Raw genomic sequence first — 21,580 nt, forward strand, 5'->3', positions numbered from 1 at the left:
CATAAGAATGAAAAAGAATTTATTGAGTTATTGCAAAATAGTTTCCTTAAGCAGCATGTGAAAGAAGAAATTTGAAGTCAAAGAGTGTTGGATTTGATCATAGCATCAAAAGAGATCTCAGTGAAGAATGTGACTATTTTACCATCAGTTGGTGATAATGATCAAGTCATACTTTTCTGGGAAATAACAAACTATAACAATGTTTCAATTAGGACAGGTTACATGATGAACTACAAAGCTGGAAATTATGACCAGCTCAAGAGAATATTATCTTTGGTGCAATGATATCAGTTACTGAATGGGAAATGTATCAGCAATGCAAGGGAAGTTCAGAAAAGATGCTCAAATAATGTGAATGTGTTATTTGAAGTATCCCTAGAATTCAAAATTCAAAAGAAAACAAATAAGATGAGAGGGAAATTGATGTGCAATCTTATTAAGCAAGAGATCCATAAGAATTACATGATGTGAAAAGAATATCATGAGAATAAGAGAGAGATATGAAATATATAAATGGGGTTTTGCACTTCTCTCCAGTTGGGAAAAAGTGATCACATGAGTTGGGGCTAGCCATATGAAGACTTGTGTGAGAAAAGGATATACAAGGTTGGTTTGAAAAGTTCTTGACCTAACAATGAAAAAAAAAACGAATTTATAATTCAAAATTATTTTTATTTTTCAACATAATCTCCCTTAAGACTAATACATTTATTCCAGCGATGCTCCAGTGCCATCATCTCATCCTTGTAGTGTTCTCAGATCTGCAAAATACAGTTGCAATCACCTCTTGATTTGAAGAAAAACACTGACCAAAGGAAGAGTTTTAATTTTGGGAAGAGATAGAAGTCAGAGGAAGCCAAATCTGGGGAATACGGCAGGTGTTCCAACAATTCATAGTGAAGATCCCTTAATTTTCTTCCCATTGCCAAAACACCTTTGTGGGCAGGTGCATTGTCCTGATGAAAGATGATTTTTTTCCCTTCTGCAAACCGGGTCTTTTCTCATGAATCTTTTCGTCTAGTCAGGTTAAAAGATAGGAATAATATTTCCCGGTTATTGTTTTACCCTTTTCAAGATAATTAATAAACATCGGTGCTTTTCATTCTATGATGGAACCGACTTTGTCTTCTTTGGTGCTGATTTCTGGTGTTGTTGCACTTTTTGGACGTCCTTCACATGGATCATCTTCAGGGCTGGTACGGCCACATTTAAACTTGGCAGCCTATTTCTTAATTGTTGAAAACGAAGGAGAAGAGTGCCCATAAACTTTTCTGAACTTTGAATGAATTTCTTTTGGCATTAAACCTTCTTTTACAAACAATTTTATAACTGCACGATACTCAATTTTATCCATTTCAAGGGATACAGACAACACTTTTGTTTCAGACAGCTGTATAAAACAAACTACTTGATAGAAAATGACTTGTAATTTCACACAGATGCTTATAAAAGATGTACCAACTTAGAAAAAAAAAAAAAAAATTGACGATAGTGTTGCCATCTAGGGTCGAGGCCGAGAACTTTTCAGACCACCCTCATATGTGACATTACAAAGCTGGTGATCATGACAAGCTTAGGAGACACCTTGAGGCTATAGCATGGAATGAGGAGTTGAGAAGTAAGAAAATAAATGCTGCTTGGGAACAGGCAAGCAAATAGTTAACAGCATCCATGTGTGAATGTATTCTGAAGGTCAAAAGACTGAATAAGGTAAGTGTAAAATGGGTGAATGAGGGTATTAAGCATTAAATCTGGAAGAAGTCACTTTGAAGGCAGCACAAGATGAATAATGGTAATAATCAGTTGCACGAAGAATATAAAGAGCAGGCAAGGAGAGTGACTCAGCTAGTAAGGACAACAAAGTGCAATATGAGCAGAAATTAGCAAATCAGGCAAAGAAAAACCCTCATGAGTTTTTTTTGATATGCAGCAAGGAGAAAGAAGAATGATTATGGTAAGATGATGTTAATGGATGAAAGTGGGAGATTAGTAACTGCTGCAGAGGTCATATTGAGGTATTCAGTGAGCAGTTCATCAAGGTGTTTGATTTTCAGTGTGAAATCAGAAACTGAAGTGTACAGAATGAAATGAGAGGAGATTTAATGGTGAGAGAGAAAGAGGTATATGAGGAGTTAAGTAAAATAGATGTCAATAAAGCAACAGGACTTGATGACATATCACTACGTGTCTTAAGGGAATGTTCCAAGGAATTAGCATCAGCCTTTACCTGTTTAACAAGTCTTGCAACAGCACAGGTCCCAAAGGAGTGGAAGAAAGGCAAAATTATTCCAATTCACAAAGGTAGTAATAAAGCTAAGGCAACATATTATAGACCAATCTGTACATCAGGAATTGTAGTTAAGATATTGGAGATGTTGGCAAGAGACAGGATACAAAAGTGGGTTGATAACATTGGTATTCTTTGTGCTTGTCAGCATAGGTTTGATAAAGGGAGGTCATGTTTTACAAACTTGCTTATGTACTGTCATAAAGTGATGAATGTAATGGACAAGGAAGATGCATTATAGTGGTATATTTAGATTTTTCAAAGATTTTTGATAGACTGACATACAAGTTGGCCACTAAACTAAAGAGATGGGATTGGATGAGACTAGTGAGCTGGATAGGTGAATGGCTATCAGATAGGTATCAGTAAGTTGTGTACTGGAGGAGGAAGGGCACTATCTTGAAAGAGGAATGTCACTAGTGGTGTGCTGCAAGAGTCAATTTTGGGGACATTGTTATTTAATTTGTACATCAGGATAGGTTTAAGTAATGATATGCAATTGTTTGCAGATGATGCAAAACTGAAGAGTGATGAGGGTTGAATCAAGCAGATGTGGCCTTATTGGACTTGAATAGATTGTATGAGTGGCAACAGTATGGAACTGTCAATTCAATGTTGCAAAGTGTAAGGCTGAAATTTGGTAGGCAACAATCATATGCAAAGTTGTGATGATAATGATATCAAATCAGATTATGTGGTGATGTGGAGAACCTTCACTTGTAGAAATAAAGAGGTAAAGAATGCTACTACTACTACATTGGATGAGGAGAATGAGGTGCATGAGAATGACGTTGCAGAGCTGTTGAATAACCTGGATATTCGGCAATAGGAACAGATAGAATATCTGCACCTATGTTAAAACAATGTTCAGGCAATTGGCTAGGCCTTTGACATGTTTGTATAGCTTGAGTCTCAGCTCCAGAAAGATATCGCAGGAATGAAAAGAATGTATGATAGTTCTGTTGTTCAAGGGTGGTATAAAAACTAATGTATATAACTACTGACCTATCAGTATCTTTGGAATGGCAGTGAAGATTTTAGAGAAGTTGGTAAGAACTTGCATACAGAAATGGGTTGACAGCCAAGTTATACTTTGCAAAAGATGTTATGTTTTAGTAATTTGCTCATATTTTATAACAGTTCATAGCTGAGTTGGATAAAGAGAATGAATACATTATGATAAATTGGGCAACTGGAGAACATGGGATTGGAATAAATTCCTCATCTGGATAAGTGGATGGTTGACAGACAAGTATCAAAAAGTGGTATACAGTGAATGTGAATCTGCTAGATTTAAAGTGACCAGTGGTGTATCCCAGAGATCAGTGCTTAGTCCATTGTTGTACAATCTATATATCAATGATATTAGGAAGGATCTGACAAGAGATATTCAACTATTTGCTGATGATGCAAAGATAGGCAGGCAATCAGGAATGCTACCGTTATCACACAGTTACAGAATGATTTGAATTGCAATGTTACACACTTTGGAATGATAAGAATTCCAAAGGCACATTATACTGGAGAGGTTATGAGGAATTAGAAATTCAAAGGTTACACTGTAAATACATTATCAGAGGATAGCTTAACTGCAATGTTGAACTGTGATGTTAATTATCCTCAATATTAGAAGATAAGGAAGTATTTTACTTCTTTACTAAAACTTTGATATGACTGCACCTAGTGCAGATTTGGTTTCCTGGTTTAGGAGGTGATAAAGAAGAAGCTGTTCAGATGGTGCAAAGAAGAGTTATAAAGATTATAGCAGGATTATTGAATGTTGATTATGATGATAGATGGAGCGTTGGTGGACTGCAGACTCTGGTAAACGAGAGAAAGAGAGGTGATATGATAGAGGTCTATAAACTTCTAAAATGTTGGAGGATATTGTTTAATGAAAATTTTCTGTTCTATGGAAGGTGGGGGATAGAACACGGAGCATTTATGGAGGTTAAGTTTGTGCATAGTTAAGAAAGGAGTAAGAGCTAGATTTTTCTTGCACAGAGCAGTAAATGAGAAGAATAGTTTGCTTGCAGAAGTAGTGAGTGCATCTAATGTGAATAAATTAGTTTAAGATAAGTTATGACACTGGTGTAGATGATGTATGGCCTTCAATGAATCCTTGACTCCCTGGAGGTCTCAGATGATAATAAAGCTGATTCCCATAACCTTTTACTTTTCAAGTCGTGTCTTTTTAGGAGAGCAGTTTTCCCCCCCCCCCCCCATCTTACTGTGTGTAGGGTGTTGAGCACATAGTCTGCCAATCCACTTTGTCTGCATTGATTGACTGTTGTTCTCTTTGATTGGTTGCAGGCCTAACAGATGGTTCACTATATGGACTGTCATCCTTTGCATAATCAACAAAAAAAGCACACCACCTGAATTCACTTAGAAGGTGTAGTCAAAATATTTGAAGATTTGCTAGAAATTCTGTGTTTTTACTCAATTTTACTTTGCAATTATTATTGTTGAAAATATCTCATTTACTGTAAGTAATCTGATGCAAATAATACATTGACCAACTCAAATACCTGATAACTCTCTCTCTGACTACCACTGATCTTTTCGTTACACATTCCTGGCTGGCAGTGTCTGTGCATGTAGACATTGCTCATTGGAACTCACTTTACCATACATATGTTGCTTCATGTCAGGAGAATGCTTTTTCACAAAGTTCATATAGCATGTTAGTTGCAACTTTTTTGGTAGAATTATTCATAAAATTAGCATTTGTTAACTGTCTTAATGATACTGAACATCTTCACAGTAATTCAAACTGCTTTCAAGTTACACACACACACACACACACACATATATATGCATATAAAACTTTATTTACTTTACATAAATTGTTTGCTTTCTGACCAATGACTGCAATATAAAACGTTGTCACCACATATTTTCTGCAAATGAAAATTTGAAAGTGGATGTGAGAACAAATGTATTTGGTTAGATACTGTGTTTGGTGCTAAAATAAAACTGTTTAACTTGCATGCATGCAGTGTGAGGTGTCATCCCAGTTGTCTCTAGTTACACTGATTTTTACTGAACAGACTATAACCATCTGTACTGTATTTAATGATACACCTCCATGGACAAGGTGTATCATGCCATGTAATGGTCACAGGTTTGTAGCTGGTATAAATTGGAGGAATATTATTATTATTATTATGGACTACTCCATGGAGTCCTTAGACTCACCTAAGCATCATGCCAAGCACTATCCGACATTTGAGCAGTATCTATCATACTTTGCTTTTAACTCGTTCACAGCCATGGCATCCACAACAGACTCTGGCAGCCTATTCCACTCATTCACCACCCTCCAAGCAAAAAAATCTAGTTCTAACATCCTTGCTCAGTATCCAAGGATGGCTCCTAGTTCTTCCACTACCAGTCCTGTTCTGAAAAATTTCCTCTGATCTGATCTGATCTGCTGAACTTCATTGAACACTTGTGGGATGAACTGAAGCATCAGATGAGGTCAAGGGATCTCCACTCTACATTTACATTACATGCATATAGGAAGAATAGTCCAAAATTCTCATTGATCGCTACCATATACTTATGGAAAGTGTGCACTACAGGATTGCTGCAGTCATCACAGTGAAAGGAGATCCTACAGCTTATTAAGGTGGGCACCATGGCTGCATGTTCCTCACACTATGGTGTCCATTGACTTCTTTTCAAGCACATATACACACATAACAAGCAGAACAAATTTTACAAGATGGTTCGCTGCTCCATCAATCCACATGTATTCCTGCCACTCCTAGATGAACCACCTGATCAACATTATTAGTTCACTGGATTAGCACCTTCATATAGTTATTTACTGAACTACCAAATGTATACAGCCACTGTTTGTCTTTATTATTGTTTGGTTATTCATATTTTATACAAACAAATCATTTACCTCTCTCCCCCCTTATTTTTTTTTAATTATGCTTATCATAAATGCAAATATGCATGTCTACAGCTTATAAGATCATGTTATTTGCTCCATCCAGCATATTAAGTTTGATTGAGTTGTGGTTTAATGGCACAAGGACAGCAAAGGTCATATTGTGCCAGGAGGAACTTAAGGATACATACACACACAATATCACAAATGTAAATTATTAAAATTCATTTGCTAGTAATGACAATATTTCTATTTACACTGGTTTTCTATTCCATTCCATTTAAGGAGAATACAGCATTCCCTTAATTACTATTTTCTAATATATCCTGAAACAATTTGTTTCCTCCTTACCCAAGCAGATTTAGTTACAATCGAAGAATCCCTATATGTCGCTGTCTGCTGATAAACAAAAAAGAAATTTTGGTGGAAGGTTGTGTTTTCTCTCACTCCACCAATATGGTCAAGGTGTAATGAGAGATTTCTGATCGTTCTGATGTAAACACATTAATAGTTCACCTTCCAGACACACTACAAAAGCCACCTCTCCTCCTAGGAACTCCAATCTTAATATTTTGCAAGTTCCTCTCCCATGACATTCTATCCCAATCACTACCAATCTTTTCTAAAAAATTAATAAAATAAATAAATTAATTACCTTGATTATCTTCATCCAGGTAATTAATTAATTTATTTTATTATTTGGATCAAAAACATCTACACAGGTGACAGTCACCTATGTATTGATGGCATCCCTATAGAATGGGTTGACTCCTACAATTACTTAGGACAAACAATAAAAATGAATAATGATTTATCTGAAGAACTAGCAAAAAGAAAGAAAGCTGCATGGCTATCATTCGACAGACTAAAAGAAACACTTACTGATCCAAATCTTGACATCTCTGCGAAGGCAAAACTATTTAATAGTGACATTCTTCCATCACTCACATATGGATCAGAAACATGTAACAAGACAAGAAAAGAAGAAGAAACTCTCAGAATAACTCAGCTTGCAATAGAACGCAGGATTTGTAACATCAGCAAAATGGAACATGTTAGAAACACGGAACTAAGAAAGAGATCAGGCATAAAAGATGTGGTAACTGCAGTATATGAAAGCAAGATGAGATGGGCAGGTCACATAGCCAGACTCAGGGATAACAGATAGACATATAGAATACTCAACTGGCAACCAAGAATAAAGAGAAAAGCAGGAAGACCACCTACAAGATGGGAAGATCCCCTAATGAAATCTATGGGTATAACATGGAAGAGAGAGAGGCTCAAGGTCGAGATCGTTGGAGGCATCTTTGTGACCTGCACTCGTGGAGAAATCCGGAGTGAAACACAGGTCCATCAAGGTAATAAATTAATTAATTAAAATAAAAAAGGTAAATTAAATTTGGAACTCATGCCCATAAAAAGAATAATTTAAAGTTCATTGATTCAGTCAATGTAGCAAGATTTCACAGAATGCTACATTAACGAAATCTACATAGAAAAAATGGACTTAAATTATCCTTTATATGGGAAATAGTTCTTCTTCAAAAGTTTCAGAATTAATTTAATTTTTACTTATTTTAATTATTTATTTTTAAAATCTAAATCTTTTATGTTATTTTTACTAGAACCTTTAAATTCAGGCCACAACAAATTACATCACGTACACACATTTCATTGTTGAATCTACTGGTTTCTGTTCATGTTGTTTAATTTGAAAGTCATACTGAAGGTGTCCTTGATACTAAGTGCAAATTTTATGCCAATAAAATATTTATGTAAATTAAACCTGTATTGTGTTTAAAATATACTTCATATATAACTCTCCAAACAAATTGTTACTGGAAGTTGACTTAAGTGAAATTCTAGACATAAATCAAACAGTGCTAATAGCAACAAACTGACTGAAAGATTAAGTACATCATATGAAACAGCAGATGACTTACACACTGAAACCTGCCACTCAATGATTTGAAGGTCAGAAATGTCATGATTCGAGCACTTTCAGAACCCACGAACTATAATATGGCAAGATTTCCTGATATCCTTCACATAGTGATGCTACAAAATATTGTGAATAAATATCACATAAGTGGGATCAATGACATCGATTCTGACCACAACCCAGTTTTAATCCAGCTGAGCTCGCAAGATGAAAATATCCTAGCTCAGCTTCCAACCGTCAACTGGACAAAACTAATGTTCACTATAAATTATTTGTTCAGCTCCAACCATTGACTCAAAAGAAAAAAAAAATCAATGACTCAATTTTGAGCTTGGAAAAGCAGACAATAATCATTAACAGATGCCCCTGCAGATGTGCCCTGAATAAACTCTGAGCAACCTCTGGAAGAGATGAAAAACCTCATCTGTGAAAAGAACAGAGTTAGACATCAATACCACAGAACACTAACAAGTGTTCAACAGGGCCATGAATGAAGTTTGATAGGTGCTTAAAAACTATCAAAGTCAACAGTGGGAGACAAAACTTCATTCTTTAAACACAGAGGACTAGATGAGTTGAAGCTTCTGCAGAAGACAGCACAGAGAAGCAGTGTCGTTGAAACCTGCCTAGGTACTTTTATGCTAAAATGCACAGACTACAAACTCTGTCCAACTGACAATTCTCCACATGTACCCCACTGAAGTAAGGTACACAATCATCACTAAATTTAAGAACAGAAAAGCACCAGGCCCAGATGAGATTTATAACAAATCAAACACCTTTCACATAAAGCTGTAATGAACACTGTTGCTATCATTAAAGCAATATTAAGATATCACTATTTCCAAGCACAATGGAAAGAAAGTGATGTAATCTTAATCCAAAAGCAGGAAAAACAGCATAATCCCCCCCCCCCAATTGTTCAATCATTCCAATTGTTTAATCTCCTGCCTAAGGAAAACAACTCAGAGGGAGTAATACTAACAAGTTTGCAGAAAGTCACTAAAGAATTAAATCTCATCTTTGACGAGCAATGTGGATCCTGAGAGCAGCACTCTAGATAACTAACAAGTTTTCAGGGTCATGTGAAACAATAGCTTGGGATACAGCTGGAAGCAGTACACATGGATAAATCTTTCTGTAAATTACCATTAGGACTGCTTAAACTTACCAAATGCATCTACAGGGAATTAGTTTTGTTTGCATGTGAAATCACAGCAGGTGTCCTTCAGGGATTGCTGTTAACCCCTCTGCCATCTATGTGCCTGACATCCCATGCACAGTTCCCATCACAATAGCCCTATATACATATAATACTGCCATAATGGTACGCTCCCTCCAACCAAGATCAACTGAAAAACTGCCAAATGTAATCTTATATAACTAAAACAAATATCAAAAAATTGTAAATTGATGTCAACACAGCCAAGAGCACTGCAGTGCTATTCACAAGAAGGAGTGTTTCTGGAGGGACAACTGGTTGTGTTTTTGTGTTTTGCACCTCCATTCCATGGCAACCAGTAGCCAAATGCTTAGGGGTACAACTAGATAAAGGGCTTTGCTCCAGAACTATGTCAATTGTCTGTTCAAAAGCAAATAGGGCAATAGGACAGCTATAGCCATTATTCAACCACATAGCAAACTAAGTGCAGAAACTACTCTTAGACAAAATGATCAGGCCAGTCCTAACATATGACTTACTTGCCTAGAGTCATGTAGTGGATTGTAACATTAAGAAACTACATAAAATTTAAAAAAGGAGCAAACATTTAAGAATAGCATTCAACACACACCACGGTTCATAAGAAATGTACAGCTTCACCGAGAGGCCAGGATACCTGAAATCAAAACTCTTTTATGCAAAAGGACTACAAAATTCTTCACAAATGCTGCCATTCGCCTTAACCCATTCAGCCAAGTGGTAGACTATAATAAGAATGATCCTGTAAAACATGAATGTCCCCAAACTATACTGAATAGATAATTTTTTTAAACTCACTGCCATAAGCCCACAGGCAAACCAAAGACTGAATAATATCCCAAATCCATATGGTCTACCACCTAGTGAAAGATTCCAAGAAACATCCCAAAAAAACCCATGCCAAATAGATAAGTTGTTTATTTAAAAAAAAACAATTAATGCTAATAGCCAAGTGCTCAATAATCACCCTTAATCCAGCAGTTTCAGATCTGAGAAAGGGGATAAAGGACCACACATCCAATCAATCGATCATCCAGAATAGTGCAGTTAATTGTGGCATCTTTTTGGATCTGGCTCCTGTTGATGAGACCTCAATAAAGGATGAAACCAGCCTAGGTGGTAGACCATATGGATTTGGGGCAGAAATACCTAATCCTTGAAGAAAAGAAGAATTCATTGATATGAATTCTTCCTTTCTTCAAGGATTAGGCATTTGTCTCTTCCGGCTTCACTGGTCTCCCCCCCCCCTCTCTCTTTCCCTTTGGTTCATATTTATCTACCTCTTTTGGTAGCTGATATCTTTCCATCTGAAATAGATGCTCTTCCCATTTCTCTCAATATTTCTGGATCTTTTCATTTATGTTGTAGATATCTAGCTCTCTTCTGATGTCTTCATTTTTTACATAGTCCAATTTTATGCATCTTTTAACTGCTCTTAAAAATCTCATTCCTGCAGTCTGTATTTTACTTTCATCTTTCTTTTTAACAGTCCATGTTTCTGAACCATATAAGAAAGTGGAAATGGCCATTACTGTATAAAATTTTAGTTTAATGTCTCATCTTTTTTTTTTGTTCCATAGATTTTCTGAAATTTCTTTATTTTTCATCTCTATCTTTATCTTTTAGATATATTGTTATGCAGCCTAAATAATTAAACGGTGTCACCTGTTCTATTATTTTTTATGACTATTTTTGATCTAACATGCTCACCCTTTAAATGCCATGACTTTTGTTTTGTTTTGTAAAATTTTTAAATTATGTTGTTGCTTAATTTGTGTAATTCATAAACTGATTTTTTTTGGAGGTCATCTTCATTGTCTTGTAATCTGATAACCTGCATAGAGCTTTGTAATGATAACAGTTTTTCTGGTTAACCAGATATCTTGTTTTATTGTTGTTTTCCATAATTTAATAATCCGATCGATATATATATATATATTGACTAGAGTTGGAGATACACTAAATCCCTGTATAACACCTTAATTAATTTCAATCTCTTCTGTTAACTTATTACTTAACTGTAACTGTTTTTTTGTATCCTTATATAATTGTGTATAGCTTGTATCAAATATCACTTTTTTTTCCCCATTACATTCCATAATTTTGATATGTATATTTTATCAAAAGCTTTCTCATAATCTATAAAGGCCAGATGAGTCTCTAAATTAAATTCTTGTCTTTTTTCAATAATTTGTTTTAACACATAAATATTGTCTACACACTATCTTCCATGTCTGAAACCATTCTTTTCTTCTGAAAGTAGATTGTTTGCAATATTTCTAAGTCTTTTATTCAGGATTTTACTGTAAATTTTGTAACCTGTATTTAATAGAATGATTCTTCTCTTAATTTCCACAATCATCTCTGTCTCCTTTCTTAAATATAGATATAAGTTTAGCTTTTTGACCAATCTGATGCCACTTCATTTCCTCCAACAGTTATTTATTAATTTTAAGAGTCCGTGATGTAAATATTCTCCACCATATTTCCAAACCTCTGTATTTATAAATTTTTTTGATAAATTTATTGTTTCTTTTAGTTCTAATCTAAATGGTTCTATATCAGCACTGATTTCTTCATCAATGTTTTCTGTTATTAAATTTGGGCCATATCATAAATTCTTATAATGATCTATCCATTGTTTCTTTTGTATTATGTTGATTTGTGCCATATCTCTTTCTTCATTGTTTAATTTCCTTAATATTTTGTAGGCTGTGTTTTGTCTTCCATGTATGTCTTCTATTTTATTAATAAATCTGTCCCAAGAATCTTGGTGAACTTTCTGTACTATGGTTTTAGCTATTTTTCTTCTATTTCCGCAGTATGTTTTTGAAGGAATGATTTGTACATCATTTGTTTTTCTTTTATATTCTCATCATCATCAATTTCCTGATATGTATCCCCAAGGGGTGTTCAGGTTACTATGACAGCATTACATGATTAAGTTTACATTATTATTAATCTCCCTATACAATTTTCCTGCAAATCAATTTATTACTTGTGAACACTCCAATATTGTCATATCTCAGATTTTGTGCTTCTAAGGCACTTTTGACTGAATCAATCCACCTAGACCTTGGTCTTCCTCTAGGTCTCTTTCCTGCCATTTTGGCATCAAAAACCTGTTTTGCTAACCCTTCCCCACCCATTCTATTTAAGTGGCCATATCACCTTAGATTAGCTCTGTTGACACATTCTTCAATGCTAACAATGTTAAGTTCCTTTCTAATATCTCCATTTTCAATATGATTCTGCCATCGATGCCACTGGTTCATGTCCCTAATTTTTTTCGGAATCCTCATATCTGTGGTTTCTAGCCTTTGATCAAGTGCTTTATTTCTAACCCAACTCTCAGATCCATAACATAAAACTGAAACACTGTCTTGCATACTGCTTGTTTGGTGTTTTTGCTAATTTCTCTCTTATTCCATATAAGTTTATTCAGCTGGCTACCCACCATACCATCTTTGCTTATTCTGTTGTCTATTTCCAGATTTAACCTGCCATCTTCACTAAAAACTGTGCCTAAATAGCTGAAATAATTTACTTGTTCAATAGAATTCTCCATTCAGAATGCAGCCAAAGTTTTCTATGCTCCTGCCTATTTTCATTTTTGGTCTTTTTATCACTGATTTTCATGCAAAATTTGTTACAGCCTATTCAATTTAGTTAGAATCCTGGAGACTTGCAATAGATGTGTTTAGCAGTACAACATCATCTTCATAAAACAAAGAGCTAAGTTTGACATCTCCAATTCTAATATCAGGCCTAATGCCACTTTCTTCCGTAATGTACATTATTGTCTTACCCCTGATTTCACATCAAACCATTTTCCTGTATTTCCTTCATTTCTAACTGCTGACTGACAACTTAAATTTCACTCCATATCATTATAGTGTTGAAAGCTTTCCTCTGGTTACCATCTCGTATGCCTTTTCCAGAGATCTACAAAACTTAAGTAGAGATCTTTGTCACATTCCCATGATTTCTTAATTGAAAATCTAACCTTGACAATCCCTATTTAGACTGAACCCAGTTGTTCTTTTCAAAGTTTCTCGTCCATAATCTTTCTCAACCTCTTTTCAAGTATGTTGCATAAATCTTACCTGGAACACTTAATTAAGAAATTCTTCTGTAATTCTCACATTCAGCTTTATTAACTATTTTTATTTTTTTTTTTATAGATGGGTACTATGAGAGCTGTACTCCAATCATTGGGAATTTGACCTTCTGACCAGGCCCTCTGAATTATGCAGTGTAGTCACTGCAGGACTTTTATACCTCCATAATTAAGCATTTCTAGTCGAATATCATCCACTCCAGCTGCTTTTCCACATTTCGAGTTTTTGATAGTTTTTTCTACCTCAAGTATTGATATGTACTTGTCTTTGCATTCCTGTTGAAACTTTTCTACTACGGTTCTGTCACTGCTTGGTTTTTCAGCAGTCTTTCAAAGTAATTACTCCAGGCATCTAGGATATCCTTACCTTCAGTTTTCATGTTTACTTTTATCATCTTTGATTCTTTCCTCCATTTCTAAGCTTCTTCAATAGCCTCCAGAACATTTTGCCACCTTCCTGATCTACATCTATACACAGCTTAGTTCTCTTACATGTTTCTCTGTATTCTTTCAGGGCATCTGCCAAATTATTTGCTAGGAACATTTGGTATGCTTTCTTATTTTCCAGGACTACTTCTTTTACTTCTTGTGTTCACCATAGTGTTCTTATTTTTCTCTCCTTAGCTGAATCTATCAATCAATGTTTTCTTCAGAGTTTGCCAATGAGACTCCAAGGTTTGGTTCTTGTTTTCAAACTGCTGCAATTTTTTTTCAATAATTTTTGCATTGTTAAGTCTACAATTTACCAGTAAAAGCTGCTCAACTTTAATTCTTTTTAAAACTTTCTTTTTACATACTGTTCTTTTCAATGTGATATCTATTTTTATCTTGCTTAGTACTAAGTAATGGTCACTTCCAATTTCAAATCCTCTCTACGCTCTTGTATCCTGAACCAGCCTTATGATATCACTATCAAAAATGACATAGTTGATGAGGCTCTTCTTATTTCTTGTATCCTCTCTCCATGTGAACTTGTGCACATCTTTAAGTTGCAACATGGTTTTACACCCTCTGTCCAAAAAGAAACCGAACTTTTCGAAAATACAAGAAACTAGTGGCGCCACCATTAATGTTGCATCAACTGTTTATGACATTTTTTTCATTAGAAGCCGAGTTATAGTGCCAAGAGCGACACAGTGTGTTTGGCGAACGGTCGGAAAATGAGTTTCAAACAGAGAGCTGCGATTGATTTTTGTGTTAAACTTAGTAAAAGTTTTACTGAAATGCATTAAATGCTTCAAAAAGCATACGGTGGCGAATGCTTATCCCATACTCAAGTTTAGGAGTGGATTAAGCGATTTCAAAGTGGTGCTGTCCAAAAACTGGACTGAGCGAAGTTAAGTGCGTGATTTCATCAAAGAAAACCCGAAATTGTCCATGAGATTGATTGAAGATGAATTGGGGATTCCAAAATCAACTGTGTACAACATTTTGACTGAGAGTTTGGGCCTTCGTAAATTGAATTTGCGATTTTGTTCCCCACAAGTTGACCGATGACCAAAAAATGTATGGAGTTGAACACTGCAAGGACCTCATTAAAACCACTCATAAGGACTCAAACTTCCTTGAAACGATCGTTACTGGTGATGAAATGTAGTTTTTTGGGTATGAGCCCGAAACAAAGCACCAGAGTGTTGAGTGGAGACCACCAAAAGAGGGGGCATCCGAAAAAAAAGTCGTTGGAGAAGTCAAAAGTAAAGACAATGCCGATTTGTTTAAACAATTCCAAGGGCATTATCAACAAAGAATTCGTTCCGCCTGGCCAAACGGTCAATATCTCAAAGTTTTAAGTGACTGATAGCAAGAATTCATCACATATAGCATGAATATTGTGATGCAGGCAGCTGGTCACTTTTGCACAATAATGCACCATCTCATTGTTCAAACATTGTGAGACAGTTTTCAAACAAAAACCAAGTTTGTGTGTTGGATCACTTGCCGTATTCACCTGATTTAGCACCGCGTGACTTCTTTCTCTTTCCCCGACTTCATTTGCCGATGAAAGGAAAGCGATATACGACACCACTGAAAACGTTCCAGCGACAGTAACCACGACTCTCACCAGTATCCCAAAAACCGATATAAAAAACTCATTTAACGAATTAATTGACTGTGCCAAACATTGTATCAAAGCTGAGGGAGAGTATATTGATTGAAATAAATTATCTGAATAATTATAATTGGCCTGTGTTTTATTTTCTATCAAAAGTTCGGTTTCTTTTTGGACAGAGGGTGTAGTAATGATTAGTTCATGTCCTGAGCAGAAGTCCAGCAAATACTATTATTATTAGCTTTGCCCTTTTCGTCAAATTTTTCCAAAATGTTTGTATATATCTGGTGAGATTCATTTCCTACTCTGCTGTTCAGGTCTCCAACAAGGATCACTTTTATATTCTATATCTGTGTTCATTTTCTGTATCTGGGTTCCAAATTTTTTTCGTTTTTCTTTCCAATACTTCAGTGTCTTTTCTTCTTTATCTTCTTTGATACAAAGTCAAAAGACTATATACAAGTAGCCAAGTCACGAAGATGCTTCACATGCAAATTCTTTTGCTTAAATTTAGGTAAAGGAATAAAGAAAAATAGAATTTCTTGGCAAGTATAATTAACTTTTCACTGTAACACATTTAGAAATTGTGAAGCACAATATATAATTTAGCTTTTATTTGAAAATGCTAATTGGAACTGAATATATATGTTTTACTAAGTTAATACTTACTTGGCTCTCCCTTTATAACTAAATCCAGTGCAGTTGTTAGATCCCACATCTAGAAAAAAAGAAATGCAAAAAAAATTAAATAAAATAATAATAATAATATTCGTTTACTTTATTTTGACAACATCAAATTATATTATAAAAAAATTATATTTAGTAAGAAAAATCCTGCACTTCAAATATAATATACTTAAAATTAAAACGAGAAATGCCATTCTTGCAAACCAAGTTTGATCATATTTTCTTTTACTATGCGTGAAATAAAGCAATTATCACAACAACAAATATGAAATTTTGAAAAAAAACTGGATTCATTGAAATGATATAGAAAATGAACATATTATTCAATTGAAAATAATAAGTATACTGTGACTTCAGATTTTCATTTTTGTTTCTTAAAATAATTTTGTAGCAAAGAGAATCCAATATGTAGAAAATTAGAAGAAATCAGGGGTTGATTTGAATAATTAGTAATGATGCTTAAAAGGTCTGCTTTATTTTTGATGGTGTGATGATAGTACATCAAATTGAGGTAAACATGGAAGAAGAAGTTATACTAATAGCCCTGACAGGACCAAAAGATTCGATTGCCATTTGAAGAGGAGGAAAGTTTTCAGCATTTTGTCTTTTCAAAATCAGATTTCAAAAATATAGTAAAAAACATGTATATGCACGGTGAGAACTGTTTAATAAATTATAACTGATTACACAGAGATATTTAGGTTTAAGTACCTTAAACCTAAATAATGGAAAATTCACATGTGTGCATGCATGAGAATGTCAGTTATAATTTATTAAACAGTTCTCACCGTGCAACCAGAAATTTGAACATATTTTCAAAAAAAATTAACTAACACAGTTATCAATAACAATTTCCCATATTTTAGACATATGGTCGATCATTAAAACTGAGGTTAGGATTGTGAAGAAGAATCTCTGCACCTTTTTTTTTTTTTTTTTTGAAAATATGTTCAAATTTCTGGTTGTTTCTATGTGGTGATTTAGCTTCACTCCAGAGGGATCCTATGGCTTCTTAATTCCATGTTAAGCATAGGCAGATTTCCTGTTGTGTTTTCCGAGTTCAGGTATAAGATTGGTATTCTGACATACATTTTGCAATGGACCGGCATTTCTATCCAAAGCAGAACAAATTGCAATTATAAGAAATCTGATTATATTCCAGGAAGCAATAAAGGTTGTACTTTATCTTCTGGAGAAAATAACAAAGAGCTGATTTGGTTGACAGGTTTAAACATAACTGCAAGATGAAATTTTTTTTTTAAGACAAAGCAGCATGAGAAGGGCCTCTGATATATGGGATAAATATCCTGTGGGAATAATCTCATCTTGTGGAATTAGGAAAAAATGGCTGATGATTTTTTAAAATGATTTTCAGGTTGTAACATTAAGAGAGGAGGTTTGTTGATGGTAGAAATTTCTTATTGAAGGGACTCAGATGAGGAATGGACTACATGGGCTCTTAATAGTAAGGAGGAGCATTTGTGAGGAGCAATATGTTGACTTTTGATGAATAGCCAGAGAAAGTAAATAAATTTGTAATAGATGGAGGTAGACATAGAGCCATTTGGTTCTTTTTATATCAAGACAGAATAAAGTTCCATTTGATTATATTTCTAGAGTGAATTTGATTCTGGGATACAAGTTATTTCTTTTTTTTTTTTTTTTTTGTAAGAAGGCATCCAATTCTTGGCATGAATTTAAATGGCAAAAAAATTCATATAACAGAGCCAAAGAGAGGATTTTGGATTTATACTGAAAATTTTTTCTTCTAGATATTCTAAGAAAAATCTTCCCACTTTTCCTCTATTGTTCAAAATAGAGGAAAAGTAGGAAGCCCATCACAGTTTGCATGTCAAATTCTAATCTAGCTGAAATATCCTGAGTTCATAACATACTTGAAGAGGTCTACAATGTCTGATGGAAATGGAGTTGGAAATTCTAAGTTATCATTAGAGATATACTGGCAAAGAGTAAAGTAATATTGAAATCGACTATTAAATCACAAGAATCAAGTTTCAATTCTCTAATTTATTATTATTTTTTTTTTTTGCGGTGCTTTATACACACACACACACACACACACACACACACACACACACACACACACACACACACACACACACATAAAAGAGCAGGAATGCTGAGTAAAGAGATTTGAGAGGAACTTGGAAATTTTTTACTTACAAAAGGGAATGGGTAGCCATTTCATGTTGTGAGTGTATCTTCAATGAATGTATTCAAGGGAGGGGAAATATGATAGTATTAGTGATGATAAAAATTATTGAGAAATTTGCCAACTAATGTTTCAGAAAAGGTAAAAAAATTACTAAATGTAAAACCTCTGCAATTTTTACAAGATCAAGTATTTTATTTTACAGTTGAGTAGCCATGGAAATATAACAACTATTTTTATTTACTTTTTTTTTGATCATCATGAGGATCACCAATAATTAGATTGGCCTTTTCTGAATAGCATAAAGCATTCTTAAGAACGTTTCATGTACACCATCCCAAATGTGTGAGAACAGTTGCACTGGTGAGAATTAATGTCTTGAGTGAAAATGTATATCAAGTTTTTTAGAGTAGGAAGGAACTGTGACTGAGATCTATTTGTGTCAGGTGTGTAAGTCAGTCCAAGAAGATAAATCTAATCCTGTTTGGAGATCTGGGTATTTATCAAGAGTAAGGGAAGTGATGCAAGATGTTTCTTGCAAGAGATAAGAAAGGGTTATGTTTTGATAGCACTGAAGTTCAGAAAGATAGCCAGGGATCAGTTTCAGGCATTGCTTATGGAAGGAAGATCTTGGAGCTTCTAATGATTGCACAATACAGGATCTGTCTCAGCATAGATATAAACAGAATTTGAGGTCAGTGAGCAAAAGTCATTTATGTACAAGAGGAAGATAGTGGGTGAAAGTACAGAGCTCTGGGATACTTCAGCACTGATGGGAAAAGGGAAGAGAAAAGGATTCTTTTCTTCTGATTTTCCTACCAATTCTTTTCCATCTTTCTTTTTACTGATCCAAATGCAAAAGATAGATAGAAGGTAGCCATAAGTTGGTAATTTGCTGAGTAGGCTTATGTGCAAGACACAGTCGAATGCCCTATAAATGATGAGTGACCACACAAACCTTTCTATGGCTTCATTTAGCTTTGAGGCTAAATGAGGAGAACTTCTCAATAATACTAAACTCCTACTCTTCATTCCAAGGAATGAGTATGATTTTAGTAGGTGAATCTGAAGGGAGAGGGGGAGGGGGAAGAAACCTGAATAATGAATATGAAATTATGAGTAATAAGAGAGGAGTCAATCAATTTAATCAATTTGATGCTCACTCCTCTTTCTGATTTCAGTTTTACAATTTTTAAGAATATTTCTTCAAATGTAGCAACTGTGCACCATGATTGTTGGATATGGAATTTGTAGAGGATAAGCAGTTGTTCAGACATTATGAGACTTCACTGTAACGTGTAAAAATCAGAAAAAGGAAAACAATAAAAATAAAACCACAATACTGAAATAGATAAACTCACTCTTAAAATAATGTTTAAGATATTTTTCTAGAGTCATTAGTCAACAAAGCCTGGAAGCATGTGAGATGCACTTTTTTTGTTGATGTTGGAAACAAGCTGAAGTCACTTTCAGCTTGTTTCCAACAAGAAAGTCATTTAAGAAAGAATTGAATTTCAAGTATTGAAATTCAATTCTTTCTTAAATGACTTTGTGGATTAAGATAACTATTTTATATTAGATTCCATCGAATGAGTACTGTGCACTGTTCTTTACACTGAACAAGAATTTTGCTTGATAGCTAATTTTTAAAAAATATTTTTTTATAAAATTGATGTAAAGAGATAAATGCAGAAAATTTCAGATCAACTTTTTAATGAGGAAAAATATTTAATTAGTTTAATAAATGAACTAATTAAATAATAGCATGTTATCGTTTTAAGAGTGTAAGCCAAAAGAAAAATTGCTATAGAAAAAAACAAAAAACAAAACAAGAGTTTTAATAATTTATTATTCAGAAATTACTGAACTTTTGTGTTAATCAGAGCTAAGCACATAATTTAAGAACTGATGTTTAAAAAAATTTAGTGTGCATAAAATACTAACCTGAATGGCTCCACTACTATGTCCAGTAAATATATAACGTCGAGGGCGAGATCCCATTCGATTTGATCCCTCACATTCATGGACACAAAATGCTGTGATGGTTGTCCCATCAACAGATTTAATTATACATATTCTGAAAGAAAACAGGTGTGGACCCCACATGAGTAATTTGATTAAGTAATATAACATGTTGAAAGATAAATAGTGTATACCCCCCCCATATGGAATTTAAAAGGAATTAAATATTTACAAATTTTAAATGGTATAAGCAAGTTTGCTTTGATTTATTACTGTAATATTTATTTGCTTATTTATTTTTATTTCGATGTGTTCATGAAGAATATAATATTATGAATAAACAATTAATACATACTACAAAAATTCAACCTAAGCAGCTTCATATTTCATTGTTTTAGAACTTTAAAAAAATAACTAAAAAATACTCTAAAGAATACTTTTACATCACATAAGAATCTTAACACTATTAGTACTACTTTCTTTGTAAAATATTTGCCGAAACATTTCAGATTCATAAATTTTGTAGTGTCTGTGTGTGTATTTATATAATACTGTATACATATTCTTTTCTGATATAATCAGTAACAATTTCAGTATATACTACATTATCACAATTAATAATACAATGCTTAGAGTGTGTATCTCACTGCCTGCTGTCAATGTAAATAAAAAAAAGACTACCCTATAGTTTTGAAGACAAGTTGCCAAGATATTAGGTAAACTTAGATAACGGAGAGCAGTGCAGGGTTTAAAAACAATAAAACCAAAAAATTTATTTATAGTATAACTAAATCAACTGCTTTTACCTTTATGTGGTAGAGAATTTTTCTCATCTGGTATGAAAACACTACACTACACTATGCTACTTAAGTGGAAGCTAGATGTAGCCTTAAAAAAAAAAGTTCCATGTTTGGTCTCTAGAGCAGGCATTTCTCAACTTTTCTAAGCCCAAGGACCAGTAAAATGTCTAAAACAATTCTACGGGCCACTAAGTTATGTAATTTTTTAAAAAACCTGTGGGGATTACCAATATTTGGGAAAAACTATGCCATTTATAACATAATAAATCTAAAAATACATATGTAAACATAATTAAATTGCAAGTAAACGATTAAAAGTTTATCATCATTGAACAAAGTTTTAATTTTTATTAAACAAATAAATAATATGATATAATTATGTTACTACTTATTTTTAATGAGTTTTAATGAGATGGTTGAGCTTCTTGGCCCTTGCAGAGTTGCTGGATAT

At 34.0% G+C, this 21,580-nt stretch overlaps 1 protein-coding gene across 2 annotated transcripts in view; it reads right to left on the reverse strand.

Moving 5' to 3' along the window:
• The window catches only part of LOC150102489 (BTB/POZ domain-containing protein KCTD3), a 290,210-nt gene that overhangs the window by 20,582 nt on the left and 248,048 nt on the right, over positions 1–21,580 (reverse strand). For both annotated transcript variants that reach the window (XM_090399756.1, XM_090399757.1), the window contains exons 16-17: positions 20,312–20,444; positions 16,177–16,225 (exon numbers count right to left, since the gene is read on the reverse strand). In XM_090399756.1, coding sequence (XP_090255882.1) covers positions 16,177–16,225; positions 20,312–20,444 — 182 coding nt within the window. The remainder of the gene's footprint in view (positions 1–16,176; positions 16,226–20,311; positions 20,445–21,580) is intronic.

This window comes from Typopeltis vanoorti, chromosome 10, assembly GCF_054136105.1.
Source record: "Typopeltis vanoorti isolate ZY-2024b chromosome 10, IOZ_Tvanoo_1.0, whole genome shotgun sequence".
Lineage (NCBI taxonomy): Eukaryota > Metazoa > Arthropoda > Arachnida > Uropygi > Thelyphonidae > Typopeltis > Typopeltis vanoorti.